Source organism: Solanum stenotomum, chromosome 12, assembly GCF_019186545.1.
Source record: "Solanum stenotomum isolate F172 chromosome 12, ASM1918654v1, whole genome shotgun sequence".
Lineage (NCBI taxonomy): Eukaryota > Viridiplantae > Streptophyta > Magnoliopsida > Solanales > Solanaceae > Solanum > Solanum stenotomum.
This window is the reverse complement of record NC_064293.1, coordinates 11,094,215-11,113,644: the sequence shown is the minus strand read 5'-3', so window position 1 is coordinate 11,113,644 and position 19,430 is coordinate 11,094,215. Positions and strand designations below refer to the sequence as shown.

General features: G+C 37.8%; 1 protein-coding gene across 1 annotated transcript in view; it reads right to left on the bottom strand.

The window, feature by feature from the left end:
• Nucleotides 1–19,202, bottom strand: part of LOC125847602 (probable inactive ATP-dependent zinc metalloprotease FTSHI 5, chloroplastic) — a 38,300-nt gene extending 19,098 nt beyond the window's left edge. Inside the window, exons 1-9 of the mRNA XM_049527241.1 lie at nucleotides 18,116–19,202; nucleotides 17,066–17,537; nucleotides 14,576–14,776; nucleotides 14,200–14,493; nucleotides 13,830–14,099; nucleotides 10,557–10,646; nucleotides 10,343–10,474; nucleotides 9,218–9,391; nucleotides 8,376–8,497 (exon numbers count right to left, since the gene is read on the bottom strand). Of these exons, the coding sequence (XP_049383198.1) occupies nucleotides 8,376–8,497; nucleotides 9,218–9,391; nucleotides 10,343–10,474; nucleotides 10,557–10,646; nucleotides 13,830–14,099; nucleotides 14,200–14,493; nucleotides 14,576–14,776; nucleotides 17,066–17,537; nucleotides 18,116–19,044 (2,684 nt within the window). The 5' untranslated portion in view covers nucleotides 19,045–19,202. The remainder of the gene's footprint in view (nucleotides 1–8,375; nucleotides 8,498–9,217; nucleotides 9,392–10,342; nucleotides 10,475–10,556; nucleotides 10,647–13,829; nucleotides 14,100–14,199; nucleotides 14,494–14,575; nucleotides 14,777–17,065; nucleotides 17,538–18,115) is intronic.
• Between the last annotated feature and the right edge of the window lie 228 nt (nucleotides 19,203–19,430).

Genomic DNA, 19,430 nt, shown 5'->3' with positions numbered 1-19,430 from the left:
CAAAGTTACAAGTTCGAAAAAAAAAACAAAAAACCAAAAACCAAGTGTGACAAGTTTATTTCCTGCTGGTATAGGCAAATTGCCATTCCTTAAATCATAAGTGACACCACGTGCAGGCCTTCAAGTTTTGCAGATACTTGAATAGATTTTCACCAAATTACAGATCCTCTGAGCACCAACAAGGCCATGAATTTACCAATATATGAGTATTGATTAACCTGATTTTCCAAATATAAACTACATTAATCTTCCATCTTCCAGAAAGATTGATTTTTGAAAACCCAAAAATCCATCCATTTAAGTAATGTTTCAGATAGTACACTTTCTAAGACCTAAATTATGGCTTGCTGCAAGCAAAAGTCAATGAATTGAGAGAGGAAAACGATTCTCAATCGGGCCCACAAACTTTTGCCAAACAAGGCTAGGATAAATTCCTCTACACTTTCACTAACTTTCTTTTTCAACAAACCAAAGAAAATGATTTATAGTACTCCACTTGCTCCACCAAATTCCCACTCATAAATTCTCTTCTAGTATCCCTATTTTTGAATATTGTGCAAAGGACAACAAATTTCCAAGATCATGTAAAGAAACTACAAGGCATAACATATAGATAGACACCTTAACTTGGCCTTAACGAGCAAGTAAAGACCCAAACTAACACGGGGCCAACTTAAAACCAAGTTGATGTGTCTAGATGTGCATTCTCAAAGTGTAGGTCTTTACATGCCAATTGAGTCCAAGTTCTATCTATATGTTACAACTTACACCTAAAATCCAAGAACCTCAACTATTGCGGGACTCTTAACTCTTCCGCCCACACATGCCCAGGATTGAACATCTAGAGCATTGACTATAACATTGCAGCCTAACATTGAGTAACCCAACATTAGAGATAGGTTTAGCTGTAATAACATATTAAGAAAATGAACCTTGAGCCTAATACAACCAAAAAATTAATTCATGAGGTGAGGAACTACAGACAATACTATTAACCCAAGTGAGAACTGAGGTATAAACTGACTGCATTAATACATCTAATAGTGATGGAGAATGCATTTCACCAGCACAAAGAAATAAGTAAGACATAAATCAATGAGAGCTAAGATTCTCTCTTGGAATGTAAGGGGGTAAAATGAGGGTAGTAAAAGGGAGATCGTCAGAAAATTACTAAATCAATGGGGGGCTGATGTCATAGTTTTAGTTGAGACAAAACTCAAGGGATCAGTCGATAACAAATTGCAGAGCATATGGAGCAACAGATGGATGGGGGTAATTCAGAAAGAAGCTCAGGGGAGCAGTGGAGGGATACTAGTTCTATGGGACAAAAGAGTGTGGAATGGGGAGTTGGTGTTGAATGGAGAGCAATGTATAACGGGAAGATTTTCAGGAGTAAATGAGGACTTCTGTTGGAATCTTAGCGCAATTTATGCAGATTGTAACAGAGTGGCTAGGAGAGCATTATGGCAGGAATTGTTAGTATTGAAAAACAGTCTCAATGGGCAATGGATAGTGTGTGGTGATTTCAATATCACCAGATACCCATCGGGGAAAACAAATTGTCACAGACTGAGTGGTGCTATGGAAGAATTTTCATCATGTATTGAAGAACTACAGCTGGTGGATCCTCCTTTATTGGGAGGATCTTTTACATGGAGAAGAGGGGAGGATCATAGTTGTGCATCTAGGATTGACAGAATTTTGCATTTTGCGGAGTGGGGGGATAATTTTACCCATATCAAACAAAGTTGCCTTCCCAAATTGGCATCAGATCACAATCCTNTAAATGAGGGTAGTAAAAGGGAGATCGTCAGAAAATTACTAAATCAATGGGGGGCTGATGTCATAGTTTTAGTTGAGAAAAAACTCAAGGGATCAGTCGATAACATATTGCAGAGCATATGGAGCAACAGATGGATGGGGGTAATACAGAAAGAAGCTCAGGGGAGCAGTGGGGGGATACTAGTTCTATGGGACAAAAGAGTGTGGAATGGGGAGTTGGTGTTGAATGGAGAGCAATGTATAACGGGAAGATTTTCAGGAGTAAATGAGGACTTCTGTTGGCATCTTAGTGCAATTTATGCAGATTGTAACAGAGTGGCTACGAGAGCATTATGGCAGGAATTGTTAGTATTGAAAAAGGCCTCAATGGGCCATGGATAGTGTGTGGTGATTTCAATATCACCAGATACCCATCGGAGAGAACAAATTGTCACACACTGAGTGGTGCTATGGAAGAATTTTCATCATGTATTGAAGAACTGCAGCTGGTGGATCCTCCTTTATTGGGAGGATCTTTTACATGGAGAAGAGGGGAGGATCATAGTTGTGCATCTAGGATTGACAGAATTTTGCATTGTGCGGAGTGGGGGGATAATTTTACCCATATCAAACAAAGTTGCCTTCCCAAAATGGCATCAGATCACAATCCTATTATTTTGTCCTGTGGAGGTGAAGAGTGGAAGAAATCCTATTTTAAATTTGAGTTATGGTGGCCTGAAGTGGAGGGTTTCAAAGATAGGGTGAAAGAATGGTGGGCATCCTTCCAAGTGAATGGTAGGCCAGGCTATATTTTGGCCGAGAAACTAAAAATGCTTAAAGTAAAGCTCAAGGAGTGGAACAAAGTCAATAGAGGAAATTGGAAACAAAGGAAGGAGGACATTCTTAACCAGATTTCAAAATGGGAAACAGTCCAAGAACAGAGACCACTCACAGATGATGAGTTGATCCAAAAGACTCACCTGGCAATGGAATTTGAAGAGGTAGCTAAAAAGAAGAGATAGCCTGGAAACAGAGATCAAGGATTCAATGGCTAAAACATGGGGACAAAAACACAAAAACTTTCCATAGAATTGCAACCTCTCACAAGAGGCTCAATTCCTTGGAACAGTTGGAGGTGGATGGAGCTACAATCAAGGATCCTGATTCTATTAAGAATGCAGTGCAGAAATTCTGTGAAGGCCTTTATAAGGAGACGGAGCAATGGAGGCCTGGTTTGAGACTTCATGATGTATCAAGGATTACTGAGGAAGGACAAATATGGCTTCAGAGGCCTTTTGAGGAGGAAGAGATAATGGAATGCCTTAAACAGTGTGCTATGGAGAAGGCACCAGGTCCAGATGGTTTTCCTATGGTATTCCTTCAGACATTCTGGGGAATTCTGAAGGAAGACATCATTAACACCATTAAGGTTTTCCACTCCAAGCAAACTTTTGAAGAAAAGTTCTAATGCAACTTTCATTGCCTTGATTCCTAAGAAACCAGGAGCCTCGGAGTTGAAAGATTTCTGACCAATTAGCTTGGTAGGAGGAGTATACAAAATCATTGCCAGATTATTGGCAGAAAGGCTGAAAAAGGTTGTAAGTAAATTGATCAACAAGCACCAAATGACTTTTATTAAAGGGAGGCAAATCATGGATGCAGCACTCATAGCCAGTGAATGCATTGATTCAAGAACGAAAGGAGGAACACCTGGTATAATGTGTAAGTTGGATATACAGAAAGCGTATGATCATGTTAATTGGACATTCCTTTTGAATACTCTCCAACAGATGGGATTTGGTAGTAAATGGGTGAAGTGGATTGAATTTTGTATCAAAACAGTCAGGTTCTCTGTTCTAGTAAATGGAGAACCTGTGGATTTTTTTACATCAGAAAGAGGGTTGAGACAGGGGGATCCACTTTCTCCTTTCCTTTTCATTCTAGCAATGGAAGGTTTTGATAGCATGATGAGGATTGCATCACAAAACAGGTGGATTAGAGGATTCCAAGTTGGAGGAAGAGTGGGGGAGGAGAAGGAAATCTGTCATTTGCTATATGCAGATGACACCCTCATTTTCTGTGAGCCAGTAGCTGAACAAATTAGTTACATTAGAGTGATTCTGGTTTTGTTTGAAGTTGTATCAGGGTTGAGAGTAAATTGGGGAAAAAGCAGTTTGTTTCCTGTTAATGAAGTCCAGCAGATTCAAAACTTGGCAAATACTTTGGGATGTAGAGTTGATCAAATGCCTACCACTTACTTGGGCATGCCTCTGGGTAGCAATCACAAGGCACTGGACATCTGGGATGGTATCCTGGAAAAGACTGAAAGGAAATTAACTAGGTGGAAAGCTCAGTATTTATCTTTAGGTGGAAGACTGGTCTTGATAAATTCTGTTCTAGATTCCTTACCCACCTATGTGATGTCTTTATTTCCAATCCCAGCAAAAGTTGTGGAAAAGTTAGACAGGCTAAGGAGGAACTTTCTGTGGCATGGAAATAAAGAAGGGAAAGGTTATTGTCTAGTAAACTGGAAGACTGCTTCTCAGCAAAGAAAGAGGTGGTCTGGGAATCAGAAATTTGAGGTTGCAAAATGAGAGTCTACTGATGAAGTGGCTGTGGAGATACACTGGTGAGGAAAGAGCTCTATGGAAGGAGGTTATAGTAGCGAAGTACGGTGAAATAAACCCCTGGTGTACAGAGAATGTTTCTGAACCTTAGGGTGTGGGTGTGTGGAGAACAATCAGAAATCTTTGGCCACAGATGGAAGCAAATTTATATCTCAAAGTGGGGAATGGAAACAAAACAAAATTTTGGAAGGATGGATGGGTTAATCAAACCTCTCTCAAGGATCTTTTCCCAGATCTGTTCCTCATTTGTGAGAATCCTGAAGATAGAGTGTGTGATTGTTGGACAGAGCAGGGATGGAACATATCATTTAGGAGAATGCTTAATGATTGGGAAATAGAGAGGGTGGCAGTTCTGCTGGGAACATTAGGTGGAATTTCCATTACCCCAACAGCTACAGACAGGGTCTTGTGGAAACTCAGCACGGATGGGGTTTTCTCAGTCAAAAGTGCATATAACAGCGGACTACATGAGATGACTAGGGGAACACAATATCCTTGGAGGTACTTCTGGAAGAGTGTCATGCCCGCCAAAGTGAAAGGTTTTACTTGGTTAGTGATTAGGAGAGCTTGTCTTACTCAAGAAGTCCTACAAAAGAAAGGTAGACAACTAGTTCCCAGGTGTTTTCTTTGCAACATAACAGGGGAAACCAATAAGCATCTATTTTTACATTGCAAGTTCACCACTCAGCTATGGAACCTTTTCCTCAACATTACAAGCACTAGCTGGACAATGCCAGAGCACACATCGGATCTTTTGAGTTGCTGGATTAGGAGGGGAGGAAGTAAAAGTCAAAAGAGATGGTGGAGATTAATACCATCATGTATATGGTGGTCAATATGGAAGGAAAGAAATGAGAGATGCTTTACAGATAGGTCCAATTCCATACATAAAGTAAAATGGAATTGTATTGAAGCTCTACTTCTTTGGTGTAAACTACTTTGTATAGAAGATGTAGATCAGATTGTAGATTTGATAGGAAGCTTGTAATTGCTCACTTTTGGAGGTGGCCAGCATACCCTTAATGCTGATGAATACAATTTACCAATTTCAAAGAAAAAAAAAAGCAGGATGATGATGAAGAAAAAGAACAGAACATTATGTCTTAGTAGGATGTAATGTCTTAACAGTAGGAATGATTAATGTAAGAACATTTTTTTTTTTTTGAGAAAGTTAACTGGTATTATAAACAGAGAAGTATAGAGGGTTTGTCAAAAAGAATCTAAACACCTATCTCCCTCATAAACTATTTAAGAATAGGATGATGTCCCCCGGATCCTTGGGAATAGTATGAATACACCAAAAGTAAAAGGTCACTAAACAATTCATTTTAATGCTTTGGAAAGGGATACTCTTGTTCTCAAAACATCTTTGATTTCTCTCCCTCCATATTGTCCACCAGACGCAAGCAGGGACAATCTTCAATCTCTCCTTGTGTCCTGACTGATTTCCATCTCTATTTCAACATGCTAGGACTTCTGTAGTATTTCTAGGCATAGTCCATGTGATACCTCTCAAGTTAATGAAATACTTCCACAGTTTCTCAGTCACTTTACAATGCAAAAAAAGATGGTTTATTGTCCGTCTCATATTCACAAAAAAAACATCTGGAGCATAAGTTCCTTCCTCATTTCATTAAGTTGTCCTGAGCCAGAAAAGATTGTCTTGCAACAAGCCATATGAAACAAGCCACCTTATGTGGTATCTTCCCTTTCCAGATCATCTTCCAAGGCCACAACTCCTTGGTTTCAGTTGAAATGTCTAGTAATTTGTAGGCTGATTTCACCTTGAACTTGCCATCTTTCTCCAGCTTTCATATCAATTTGTCTTCCTCACAAGTGAGGTTCTTGGCTTGTTCCAAGGTATTGTAGAACTGAGTCATTCTCTCCACTTCCCAGTCATTGAGGAACCCTCTGAAAGTCAGGTTCCATCCTTGTTCATTTCTGACTTCTAGAATTGTAGCCATTTTCTGCTGATTGAGAATATAAATGTCTGGGAACTGTTGTCTCAAAGGTGTTTGTCCCACCCATATATCATTCCAGAACAAGGTTTTCCTCCCATTTCCCACATTAATCACAGAGTTACTCCACATTCTTGGCCACTGGTTTCTAATAGTTCTCCATAGACCCACACCATAAGGAGTATTAACCTCCTTAGTAGTCCATGGTCCTTCCTTTCCATATCTTGCAATGATAATGTCCATCCATAAGCTCTGATCATCTGTTGCTATTTGCTAGTCTCCAGAGCCATTTTAGCAGAAGGCTCTTATTGTGGGCATTCAAATTCTTAATTCCCAAACCTCCCTCTTTTTTGTTGGATATAACAACATCCCACTTAACCAAATGAAATTTCTTCTCCCCTTCTCCATTACCTTGTCAAAGAAAGTTTCTTTTGATTGGTCCAGCCACTGAATGATCTTCCCAGGCATGAGAAAGAGGGACATCATATAGGTTGGCATCAAGAACACTGTTGATAAGTGTGACTCTACCACCCAAGGATAAGTATTGACTTCTCCAGTTCACTAACTTCTTTTCACATTTTTCCACCACAGAATTCCAGATGCTCAAAGATTTAGTCTTAGCTCCCAAAGGCATGCCAAGATAGGAATAAGAACATTTACTTATTATTACAATTTGTTTCAAGGAAATTCAATGGAGAATTTCCCATAGCTAAATGAGCACTAATATTACTCTTACTAGGCAGGGTTTTGTTCGTCATGTTAGGTTGTTCACTTGGAACACAAAATTTGAACTCCGTCTAACTTTTTGGCATGAAATTGGCAATGATATTCACCTGAGAGAATGGACATACCTCATTGTAGATGTCTGTTGTAAAAAACAATTAACTTGGCTTCTTCCTTCTTTTACCAGCTTAAACCTTTAGATAAAATGACAGACACAACTCTATATGATATCAAAGTGACAGAGGTCCTACATTCGAGTCCCACCACCATCCGTCAACAAAATATCCCTACGTTCTTGGCTTAAAATAAAAAATTAGGCTTGCACATGAGAAACTATATGCTAAGCCTAATATAGGCCAATTATGTATCTTAATATTTATTTTTATTTTTTTGAGAAGGTAACATTTGTATTTCTATTTCCAAAACATCAAAACCTGCCACAATATGTTACAGATTCCTAACTACAGATTAAAGAGAGTATAACAGAAGATCTTCAATCCTATGACAAAAATTACAGGGATCCTAAGACATTCATAACTGATTCTAGATCTTCCATATACTCCTGTTTACACCAAAAATGAAACAACACAAGACAATTCATCTTCATCTTCTGAATAGTGTTGCTCTTGTTCTGATGACATCTAAGGTTCCTTTCTTTCCACGTTGACCACCAAATACAAGCTGGGATGATTTTCCATCTCTCCGTATGTCCTGAGGTGTTGGCATAACTACTCCATATCTTCAGGGTTTGGGTTACTCTCCTTGGCATCATATAAAAGCTTAATATCTTAATATATTAAGCTTTTATATGAGTTGGTAGACACAACTCAACAATGTAAAAGAAGATAAAGGAAATTTAGAATAATTACAGAATCAACAATGGTACTTTATGGAAGAATTAACAGCTAGTAAACCATATCAGTCCTTTTTTTTTCTTTTGACAACCGAGAAATCCCCTGGGAATAGCTAACCAACATCAGTTGACCCACAAGTTCAAAACTCGAGGAAGTACGGCTCCCCTTCTACCCTCTTCCCACTTAAATATTGGGCTCTATGTCAAGATGGCATGCGCTCTATCCACACATCCAATATTGTGTCCTTACCATTGAATCAAAGCCCCGGGTCTTCATATCAGCCTACCTTCTCCTTCTCCACATCAAAAACAGACAACTATTATAGAAGATGAGTTGGGTAACTCAACAATAGCTATACGAGGCCATTTTCCTGATGAATGTTTTACATCAAGATGATGCTTTTCTGTTGCTGCAATAACTAAATTTGTTAAAAATCATGAGAACTCACTTACCCGTCAAGTTCCACCAAAAGTTGATTGATGAAGGCTTCATGATCCTGCTTTTTAGTGTGGATAAACTTCCCTCTGACTCCAGCAAAGAGGTCAAAATCCTCCACAAATATGATTACAGGAGCCTGAACAGGATAAGGAAGTAAGCAGACATCACTACAAAAAACAGCTCAGAAAAATGCACCAGATGTGTACCTTGACATGATACACTATATTATTCCTTCAGTATTGTTGACTTGTCCTCAAATTATTTGTGAAAGACTCGGTCAGTCGAGAAAAGATCATAACATTAAGGGGGTATTTGGATTGACTTTTTTTAAGTGGCTTATAAGCTAAAAGCCATAAGTTGGGAACACCCAAATTTCGGCTTTTGGCCATTTTTGTACTTTTCAGCCTAAAAAGTGTTTTTGTGTTTCCCAAACACTTCCAAAATTAAAAATGGGCTTTAAAGCCAAAAACTACTTAAATAAGCCAATCCAAACACCCACTAAGTCACAAAAAAGATTTACAGGTATGTTTTTGCAAAATTTCTTATTAGCAGTCTTGCTCTTGCATAAAGTTAATTATGAGCTGCACTCCAAGATAAACTTGTTTTACTTGTTTCCTTTCCACAAAAACATGCATGCAAACAAATCTATAAACTTTTATGAGTGCATGCAAAGGGAAATATGTCTTTATCCATTATTTATGCTATATCAGCAGCCAATTCCAACAAGACCCTTTTCTACCTCCTTTATTTACTTTAGATCTCAGAATAACGACAAGAAGAAGATGCAGATTACACCATAACCAGTATTGGAAATTGTAAGGAGAGGCAATACAATACACAAAGAAACCAGACTGACCAGATCACGTGCTGTTTGAAACAGCTCTCTAACATTTGATGCACTTTGGCCAACCCACAAACCAGCCTCTAACTGCTGGGCTTTAACTTCAACAAGTGGCACCTTAGCTTCTGCTGCAATTGCCAGAGCTAGGGTTGTCTTTCCAGTTCCTCTCTCCCCCACAATAAGAACTCCCTGTCATATCACACATGAAATAGAGTTTAGTGCAAGCATAAAGCATCATTTTAGCTCTAACATATTTTGTGGATATGCACATATACTCTCCCACGCACACACAAACAATGCTGCTGGGCTTTTTTTGGTGTAACGGTGGTAACCGTTTACAAGAACCATTGTTAATCATACAGTAGATTGGCCATATATTACAAAGAATACTCATTAATCATTATGGTACCTACAATTTTTTATTACTAATTTCATGGAGGGTTATTATAGGACATGACTGTGCATGACTATATGTATTGCATTATGACTATATGTTGTTAACCAAGCCCAAGTTGGTGTGTGTTATACTCCTTTCACCATTAAGCAGATGCTGAATCTAGTTGCACCAGTATCAGAAATAAAGCTTACCTAAAGATAAAACTAACACAATACACGAGGACTTAAAAGGATCAATTGGAGTCTAAAGGTGATATATCGGAGATCTAGATCACTTTACATCTGACTTGATGTCAAGTTAGCACAACAACTTCGACTCTGCACATAGAAAAGCCATTGAACTTTACTGAATACACAAATTGACTACAACATACAGCAAGAACCCTTCTTGTAGGACCAGAGAGATTATGATTATTGTTGAGGGGACATAACCTTCATTTTAAACATCAGAATGCATTACACCAGAAATAGTTTATCCTCAACATCATTCTTTCTAACTGGTTTATTGTTTATTTGACTTAGCTCTGCATAAGATATTTAAACAACCATATGACTGAGTTCTTCATAGGAAAGTGAAGGTATTTAATAGATTAGTCTATGCATGTATAACTGTTAAGTAGAAAGTACAAACTGGAAGTGCCTTTTCATAGTCACAAATTTCTACACATAAATGCACTAGTAAGGAAGCAAATTCACCACCATCTTAAACTAAGAAATTCTCAAACAACACTTGCAGTAACATACCCGAGGGGCACGAGCTCCCATTTCTTGAAAAGCGCGAGGGTTTTGCAGAAATGCTACGACCTCATTAATCTCTTCCCTCATAGATTCAATGCTTGCAAAGTCCTTCAAACTTATAGGTGGATTCTTCACCCTCTGGGAAACAGAAAAAGAAGATTGATCACCAAAAGCAAATATACCAAGGTAACTGTCATTGTTAAAGAACAAAAGTGCAAACCTTCATCTGATCAAAAGCAGTACTGATGGGATCAACACCCGCCTTCTTCTTTTGCTTTATTCTCCTTGTCCTAAATCTAAAATATGCTTTCTGCAGCAAATTGTAACAATTATTATGCATAAACATGACTTACTTGAAATTATTGCAAGAAGTAACAATGTTGCAAGTTGTTATCTAGCAATGACTCATGCAAAACTCAAAAACATATAATTTGACCACATACAATCCTTCAAGGAAATTGTCCTTGGACAAAAATTGTCCTGAATTGTAAAACCTTTTGCAGAAAAGCAAAGATATGAGCTCGACTAGACTACCATTGATCAAGATGTTCTTGATATACGGGTAAGTTGTAACCCATTCTGTCTTTTATGGATTCTAAAACCTGTGCACGTTTTCAATTTTAAAAGCATCTTTTTGAGATTCCAAAAAAAAAACTTTACAGTAATGAGATAAAAGAGATGGTGATGCAGCACAAGTTCCTCATAGAATGCCCTGGAAGACCAGAACTGACACCCAATTTGGAAGGACAATAAACAATGCAAAAAGAACACACCACACCTCAGTCCGAAACAAGTTGGGTCGGCTATAGGAATCCTCACTGACTACATTACTCCATTTAAACTATCGCATGCCATATTATGCAAATATAATTTAGAAGTACTAGATTGTATATTTTCTCAACGTATAAATCTCTGAAAAGTTAACCACTCCTAGAAAGCATAAAAACCTACTGCAAAAGTTCTAATGTCTAAAACATATTCTCAAGTAATATGTATTGCCTATACATATCGTTTTCTTCCATTGTGCTCTTATGATGAATCCTCACACTACAGAAAGGACGTGTGGTAGAAATATCTGGAGTACATATTTTTCAGCAATCTCAGATGAGCTAATGAAGTACATCAGCAGTAGAGGATCAGTAGTAGACAGATCCTGAGGATGAAGAATAATATCAATGTAAACGGATCAAAAGGAAGAAGAATAATATAAATGTCAACCATAGGACCAAGGGTGGCCTGGTAGCTTAAGCCTTAAGGCTACATTGTATTAGCCTCCACATGCAGATAAGATATGTCACACTAGCCTCCACATTTACCATTAGTTGGTTTGACTGAAAACTAAATATCCTGTTTATATCAACATCGATGCAAACCTCCCCCCCCCCCCCCCCCAGGAGAAAACCCAATTAATATCGCTAATATGCCCCTAAATTACCTCCCCCTTTCTCCATTGCTTTTCACACACCTCATGTTTTCGATTTTGATTTATCTTATTTGAACCCACTTTTTGTTTAGTGATTTAGATATTTATTTTCTTCATACTTCAACGATTTCTGATAGCTTTGGGAAACGAATCTCCAGTTCCACTCTTCAATCATACTTGCATATAGTTTGACAACTAATTTTTCTTAAGAATATATATTCATGACTGCTTGGTTTAAATTCATCATTTTATCAGTTTCCTAGGACACTATTCCAAAAATCAATTTTTAGAGCTAATAACTAAAGATTAATTCAACTAGGCTACTTTGTTTTCTTTAAAGTAGGGTTAATCTTATGAAAAATTAGAACAAACATAGTGCCGTTTACAAGATGTACAAAAGACATAAGTATTTTCACAATAAGCTAAGTAGGGAGCTAACGGAATCCAGCATATTTTCTGTCATTTTCAACTTTTAGTTTCATTAGAATAACGAAACTAATTATCTTAATGAATTCTCTAAAGATCAATTTTAACAATCAGAAAAGATTTTGATAAGCCAATCAAAGGCCCTTAGAAAAGAAATTCTAGAGTATTTGCTACATAATTAGAAGTATCCTCGTCGGAAACTCAATGTCACTTCTATTTCACCCTTGATCACGTGAACAAAACAAGTGTATGTAAACCTTTTATCAACATTCCTATTTGTCCCACCACATTGCATGCATCCTTAATACAATTCTAATATTTCAAAGATTTGACTATAATAGGCTCTTGTCCCATCATCGAAATAAAAGATCCCAAACTTGTCTACTATCTTTTATCGTTTCCTTTTGATATGTTAACAACAACAACAAAAAGAAAGGAAAGGAGATACTTAAATGAGAGTGAAGAAGATGATATACTCCTGTTCAAAGGTGACAACAGAGATAACATCACACAAAAGATCCTCAGCACTCTAAATATCAGCACAATTTACTGGTACGAACTAGGTTTTTCTCCATATGGGTGCCTGAAATTTTGAATTCACATTTTCTTTACAACCCTAGAGTCTGAGCCAGCTCCTACACACCTCGACTAATTCCACGAGGTACCTGCTATCCCCACCACCAACACAGGTATCGGGTAACTCCATCAACAAGGCTTGGACAAATAGGAAGAACTCACCTAGCGTTTTTGTCTCAGGTTCTCAACTCACTTCATTGACCACAAGGCTACACCCTTGGATGAATTATAAACACATTTTATAAATAAATTCAAGCTTCAACTACATCCAATTATGAAAGATCAAACAAAATCCCTTGATAAAAGCTTTGTAAACATGTATGTATGTATATATATTGTCTCTGTTGGAGACCTCATGGTTCTCAACCCACTTCGTTGACAAGGCCATACCCTTGGATGAATTATAAACACATTTTATAAATAAAGTCAAGCTTCAACTACATCCAAGTAACATCCAATGATGAAAGATCAAATAAAATCCCTTGATAAAAAGCTTTGTAAACATGTGTGTATATATAAACAAATTAAAGGGTGTCATAGTTATAAGTTTTTGCAAAGAACCACTTAAATAGAAGAGTTAGTAATAGAACAAAAAGCACCGTACGAAACAGTAGAGAAACGAAATGCTCTTTATAGTAAAGAGATATTACCCCCTCCGTTTCATTTTATGTAACCCTAATTGACTGGGCACAAAGTTTAAGAAAGAAATGCAGACTTTTGAAACTTGTAGTATTAAATATGCCATAATATGGCTATAGTACTTCCGAAACTTGTGGTCTTAAACATGCTATAATATGTGTGTGGCTATAAAAGCTTTTCATTATGGGCAAAATGAAGAATTTAAAGTTAATATGTTTCTAGATTTAGAAAGTGGACATATTTTTAAACATACTAAAAAAATATAGGGTCACCCGTCACATAAACTGGAATGGGAGAGTCATAACTAAGACATCATAGCAAAGAAGCTATGGCCCACTTCATTAGAGAATGCTCTGTGTTACGGCTTAAACAGAAACATACAATTGTCCAGACACTAGATACATAGCGGAGTCGAGGAGGTAACTATACCACTCTCTGCAGCTTCCGTAGGTTGGGATTTCTCCTTAAAGGTCCATAACCAAGAAGTCGTGGAATTTTCCTCTTCATAAAGCGAATCACATGATACAATACATAGCCATATACTGCAGTTCTAATCAAAAACCAGAGATACCACTGAAAATCATCTTTTTTTCTTGATCTGAAACTCATTTCAGCCTCAGATTGCCACTTCAAGTACCACGTTGAAGCAACAGATTGATCGAAATACTCTGGCCACGCCATACCCAGCCGCATCCTCACCTACACCCACAACAGCAAGAGACTGCTCTGAAAACACAGTTAAAAACAAGGAGGAAAATTAAACAATAAACCAGGGTCAAGTGCAGGCTATGATAAATACCCGATAAGGGATGACAAATTCCACAGTAGGGAAAACAATCATCATCATAATGTCATCATTTACGTTTCTGAATTTCTCCAAAATCCAGTCTCTTCCACGTGAAACAAGTTTTAGAGACCACAATCCATTTAGACATTGATGACAGAGTCTTGTGACCAAGAGAAACTGTTGACGGAAGTTCAGCTCTGAGAAAGGAATCCACATCAGCTGAACCGCAGTTGGGATACCTGAAGCAAGCATTCGCAGGTACAAGGCATCAAAACCTCCAAAATCTTCATAAATCATTTCATATTCCTGAAACAAAAATGACGAGGTTAAAAATCAATGTCACATTTAAATCAAAAAGAGGAATCACTGTGCAGATAGAGGATCATACCTTGATATCAACATAATATTCTTTATCATCTCCCTTCAACATAACATACATGGCAGCCCAGTCATGTCTGATTCTAGCACTCTCAAGAAGATTCTTGGACACAGCATAAGGAACAGCCACAGGATCCATCTCCCACCTATTTCTTTCTTCATTATACCATGATTTTGCCACCACTCTATCCCGATCCAGGAGGATCCTTTCCTATAATAAGAATTTGGACGTCATCATAAAGCAGATGCCACCATTGATAGAGCATGGTGTCTTGCACGGAGAAAAGCAATGGCATCATTATAGGTAAATATAGTTTTCAAATAGAACCAACAGATTAGGGAACCAAAACAACAATATACCCAGTGTAATCCCATAAATGAAGTCTGAGGAGGGTAAGATGTGCATAGTCCTTACCCCTACCCACGTGGGGTGGAGAGGTTGTTTCAGATAGACCTTCGGATCAAAAGAGAAGTTAATCGAAGCAGGGTTGCAAGAAGAAAAAGTTTCAGCAAAATATCCAAATACAAAGCACATGAAGCAACAGCTAATAAAACACATTGAAGAATACTCCCTCCATTCCATATTAACTTAAGTTTTGAGGTGTTTCACGCCCTTTAAGAAAAGTAGATTAAGACATAAATTGAACTATCTTTTCCATTTTTACCCTTATTAATTATTGTCAAATTTATGATTAAAATAACTAAATATTAATTAATCACTAATTCCAATACTAACTAATGAAGGGTAAAATTGGAAGAACACTCTAAAAGTAGTCTTGAAAACTGAACAATTAAGTTAATTTGAAAAATGAAAAATGCTTCAAAACTTAGGTTAATATGGAATGGAGGGAGTAATAAACTACGTAATTTCTTAATACTAATAGGGAAGAGATGGGGCTTGCCCCCTGCCTCCCCCACCAAAAGTGCAACAATACTCAACTAACTACTAACCTTCTACCCTAATCCTCGATCTTACTTTCCTACCTAGGGTTATGTCCTCAGTCAGCTGAATTTGTGTCATGTCCTGTCTAATCACCCCACCCCCCTCCCTGATTTCTTTTCGGCCTACCTATACCTCTCCTAACTCCTGCTAGGACAACCTCTCACACCTCCTAACTAGAGCATCCACGCACCTCCTCTTCACAATCCCGAATCATCTCAACCCCGCTTCCCTCATTTTGTCTGCCATGGAAGCCAATCCCACCTTGCCCCATATAACTTCGTTCCTACTCATATCTCTCCTAATATGTCCACACATCCATCCGAGCATCGTCATCTCTTCTACGTTCATTTTCTGAACATAGACATTCTTGACTGGCCAACACTCTACCCCATACAGCAATGTGGGTCTAACTACCACTATGTAGAACTTCCCTTAAGCCTAGACAACACCTTCTTATCACACAGTACCCCGGAAGTGAACCTCAATTTCACCCACCCAGCTCCCATATGATGTGTGACATCATCATCAATCTCCTCGTCTCCTTGTATAATAAACCCAAGATACTTGAAGCTCCCTCTCTTGGAAATGACTTGACATCGATCTTTACTTCCATCTCCGCCTCATGCATTATGCCACTGAATTTACTCTCCAAGTACTCTATTTTAGTCTTGCTTAATTTGAAACCTTTAGACTCTAGGGCATGTCTCCAAACTTTCAGCTTATCATTAATTTCACCACTCATCTCATCAATTGACATTATGTCAAGTTCCAGATGTAAATCACGAAATAATTGAAGACGTCAATTACAAGATGCAAAAACGCGAGGTTGATCTCGAGGCTCAAAAGTTCCCAAAAAACCCTGAAAATATATTTTCATTCTCCATTAAGTAAAGTCCAGAACTTTGCTTCCCTTTTTTTATTTTTTGAGAAGTCACAAAATAGAGTACCTTTAATCAATACGACCAATCTGGTAATAGAATTTCTTGGGACAAAGATAGCAGGAGCCAGCAACTTGTAATAGCCTGTAAAGTAATAGCTAGACCACCTTTTAGCTCAATATTTCTATCAATTAACTACTAACTCTTTCCATACCATAACCAGGTCATTCAAAATGCTTAAAATGTAAAAGCAAGTAGTTTTCTAAATCGCACCTTCTCATCCTACCTAACAGGCATCTATTTATCCATGAGACCACAACCCCACAAACTATAATGTACAAACCCCTCACTCAATGCAGAGTCTTTAACTTCTAGATCACAAAATTGAAGACCAAGATATGAGACTAAATCAGTAACTAAGAAACACCAGCTAAATGGATACAAAGTAACTCTTTACTTCTTTGTTTTCCTGAAAAGTGGTAATGTATACAAAGTAAATCTTACTACAGAGAAAAAGATAAGCTATCAATAGCGATGAGCAACAACGGGAATTCCAAGATGATTAATTTACTGCTAAATGATCAAAGTGCTGATATATAGTAATAGAAAGTAAAAGTAGAAGTGATGAGTGCACAACCTAGCATAAGCAGGAAGAACCAAGCATTTCAGCAAAAGTTACCTGTTTCTCAGTCATATATTTTTTACCATGCTCAACATTCTCCAGCAAATCCCTCTTGAGGTCTGCTTTAACATCCTCACGCCATTTCTTCCAACCATGATGCAAGTGGAGGCTAACGGCCTTTGGAACTACAACCTCCTTGTTTCCAAACATCCACTTCAATTCAATTTCAGGGAAACCCTTGACAACTTCATCCACCGGAGTGTTTACAACAAAACGTTTTTCATTGCCATATCTCTTCATTTTTTTCTTAATACGACTCTCGAGATTCCGTTGCATCTCTCTTGAGTCCTTAAGTGCTTGTTCTATTCGCTGACCAAATACCATAGAGTCTTGATCAAAAAGGAGTATATTGTCATCATCTTCCAAAACATTGGGTAGAACTATCTGCTCCAACAAATGTCTTTGAGCAATTTGCAATTCTTCTTTTATCTCAGATCTAGAAAGCTTAGTGAGAGGGCTTTTAGGCACGCTGCAAAGACACACAAGTATATAGAGCAATGTAAATGATTGGGAAAATATAGTTCACAAACAACATCAAATAGCAAGTCTTGTTACAAATAGTAGTAAACAAAGCTAACCTCATCTAAGAACAAAAGGATATCTACAGCCTACAAGAATAACATGCTAAATGTCAATTATCTAGTCGCCAGCATAAAGTAGATTAGGTGACCAAGGAACGGGTACAATTGGAGATGGAATTAAATTATAGGTAATATAACAGTGAACTAAGCATTACGTCTAGATAATAAATTGCTGGAAAATACCAAAGCAATTTAGGAGGTTAAATCCTAAAAGAAAGTAAAAGCAATCAGTTCACAACAGAGCCATCTGCTTTAGGTGCCAACTAAATTATCATGCACAAAGGGGCAGTTCCTTCCCAAGATATCCCCAGAACCTAATTGCTCAAATAAATAATAAGGCTCAATGCCAATATCCATTGTTTAGATTAATTAAGCTTTGCTACCATTGCTCGTACAAAAGATCTGGTGCACTATTATACATCAAAAAAAGCATGTATAAGCTACTAAAATTCTAATAATGTCTTACCTCTCAACGCTTTGCAGCCTCATTTTCCTCAGAAACTCCGTAACCAAGATTTGACACTCCCTCTCAATAGATGCAAGCTCCCTCACACCAATGCTCAATGCAAGTGTTTCTCTCCTCATAATCTCATCATCTATCTCTGCAATCCTCTCCCATACCCTGTTATATTCCTCATCACTCTGTCTCACTTCCTCATCCAATTTTGCAACTTTTTCCTTTACTACTGCATCTTTTTCATTGCCCTTAGCCTTCTTCAATAAACTTTCCTCCTCCCTCTTAATCTTCAGCACTACATCAAGAATCTCCTCGGAACGATTGACCAAGGCATTTCTTTCTCCCTTTAACAATCTCAGTTCCGCATAGAGACCATTCATGATCTCCTCTTGCAACTCATTCCTCTTCATGTTGACCTCCTTTAGCTTTTCCTCCACACATTTCACATCCTCTTTACCAGATTTCACTTCCTCTATCATTCTAAGCAACCCTGAAACCGTCTCTAACAATCTCTTAGTACAATGTGAATATTCATGTCTAGTCTCAAGGACATCTTTCCGTTTATTACTAGTTTTCTGTATCAGCTCAGCTGCGGCAGGGGGAGGTGCAGCAGCAACAGAAGCAGTAGCAGGGAATTGAAACCCGAGAACCGGGCACAATCCCAAAGCAATAGAGAATAATGTGTACACTACAGGCTTTAAAATGGGTTTAAGAGGATTTTGGTCATCATAGCTAACTGGGTTTTTGTCTTTTTGGGTGATAGAACATTTTATAAGTCTAGCTGGGGCTGAAGTAATAGGAATTCGTAGAGGACTTTTGGGTTTATCTGCTTCATGGGAAGAGAGCTTTTTCGAGCGAATTCGGTAATTGGAATGGCTATGGCGATTCAAGAATGGATTTTGAAGAGTGAAGAATGTGGTAGTAGTAGAAGCATACATAATTAAGGTGTTATCTAGTCATGAAATTGGGAAATGGAGAGTAATGGCATGGTTGAGAAAGTTGAAGACCAGAGAGCAAGTAGGATAAGACCGGCGTTGGGGTTTTAAGTTTTAACCAAAAACCCAGAGAAGAGCCGGCGAGAGCAAAGGTAAGTAATCTCAAATTAATCAAGGGCTGCTCATATTTCCCTCTTCTTCCTCTATAGTCTTTTTGCCATTTATTTTTTCCTCTCTCTTTTCTTTTATTTTACTTCCTCTATAGTCTTTTTGCCATATATTTTTTCCTCTTTCTCTTTTCTTTTATTTTACTACTAGGATAGTCTTTTGGATTTCATATTATTTTAATACTAGTAAAATTATTCGCGCTTTGTATGGGAATTTGATAT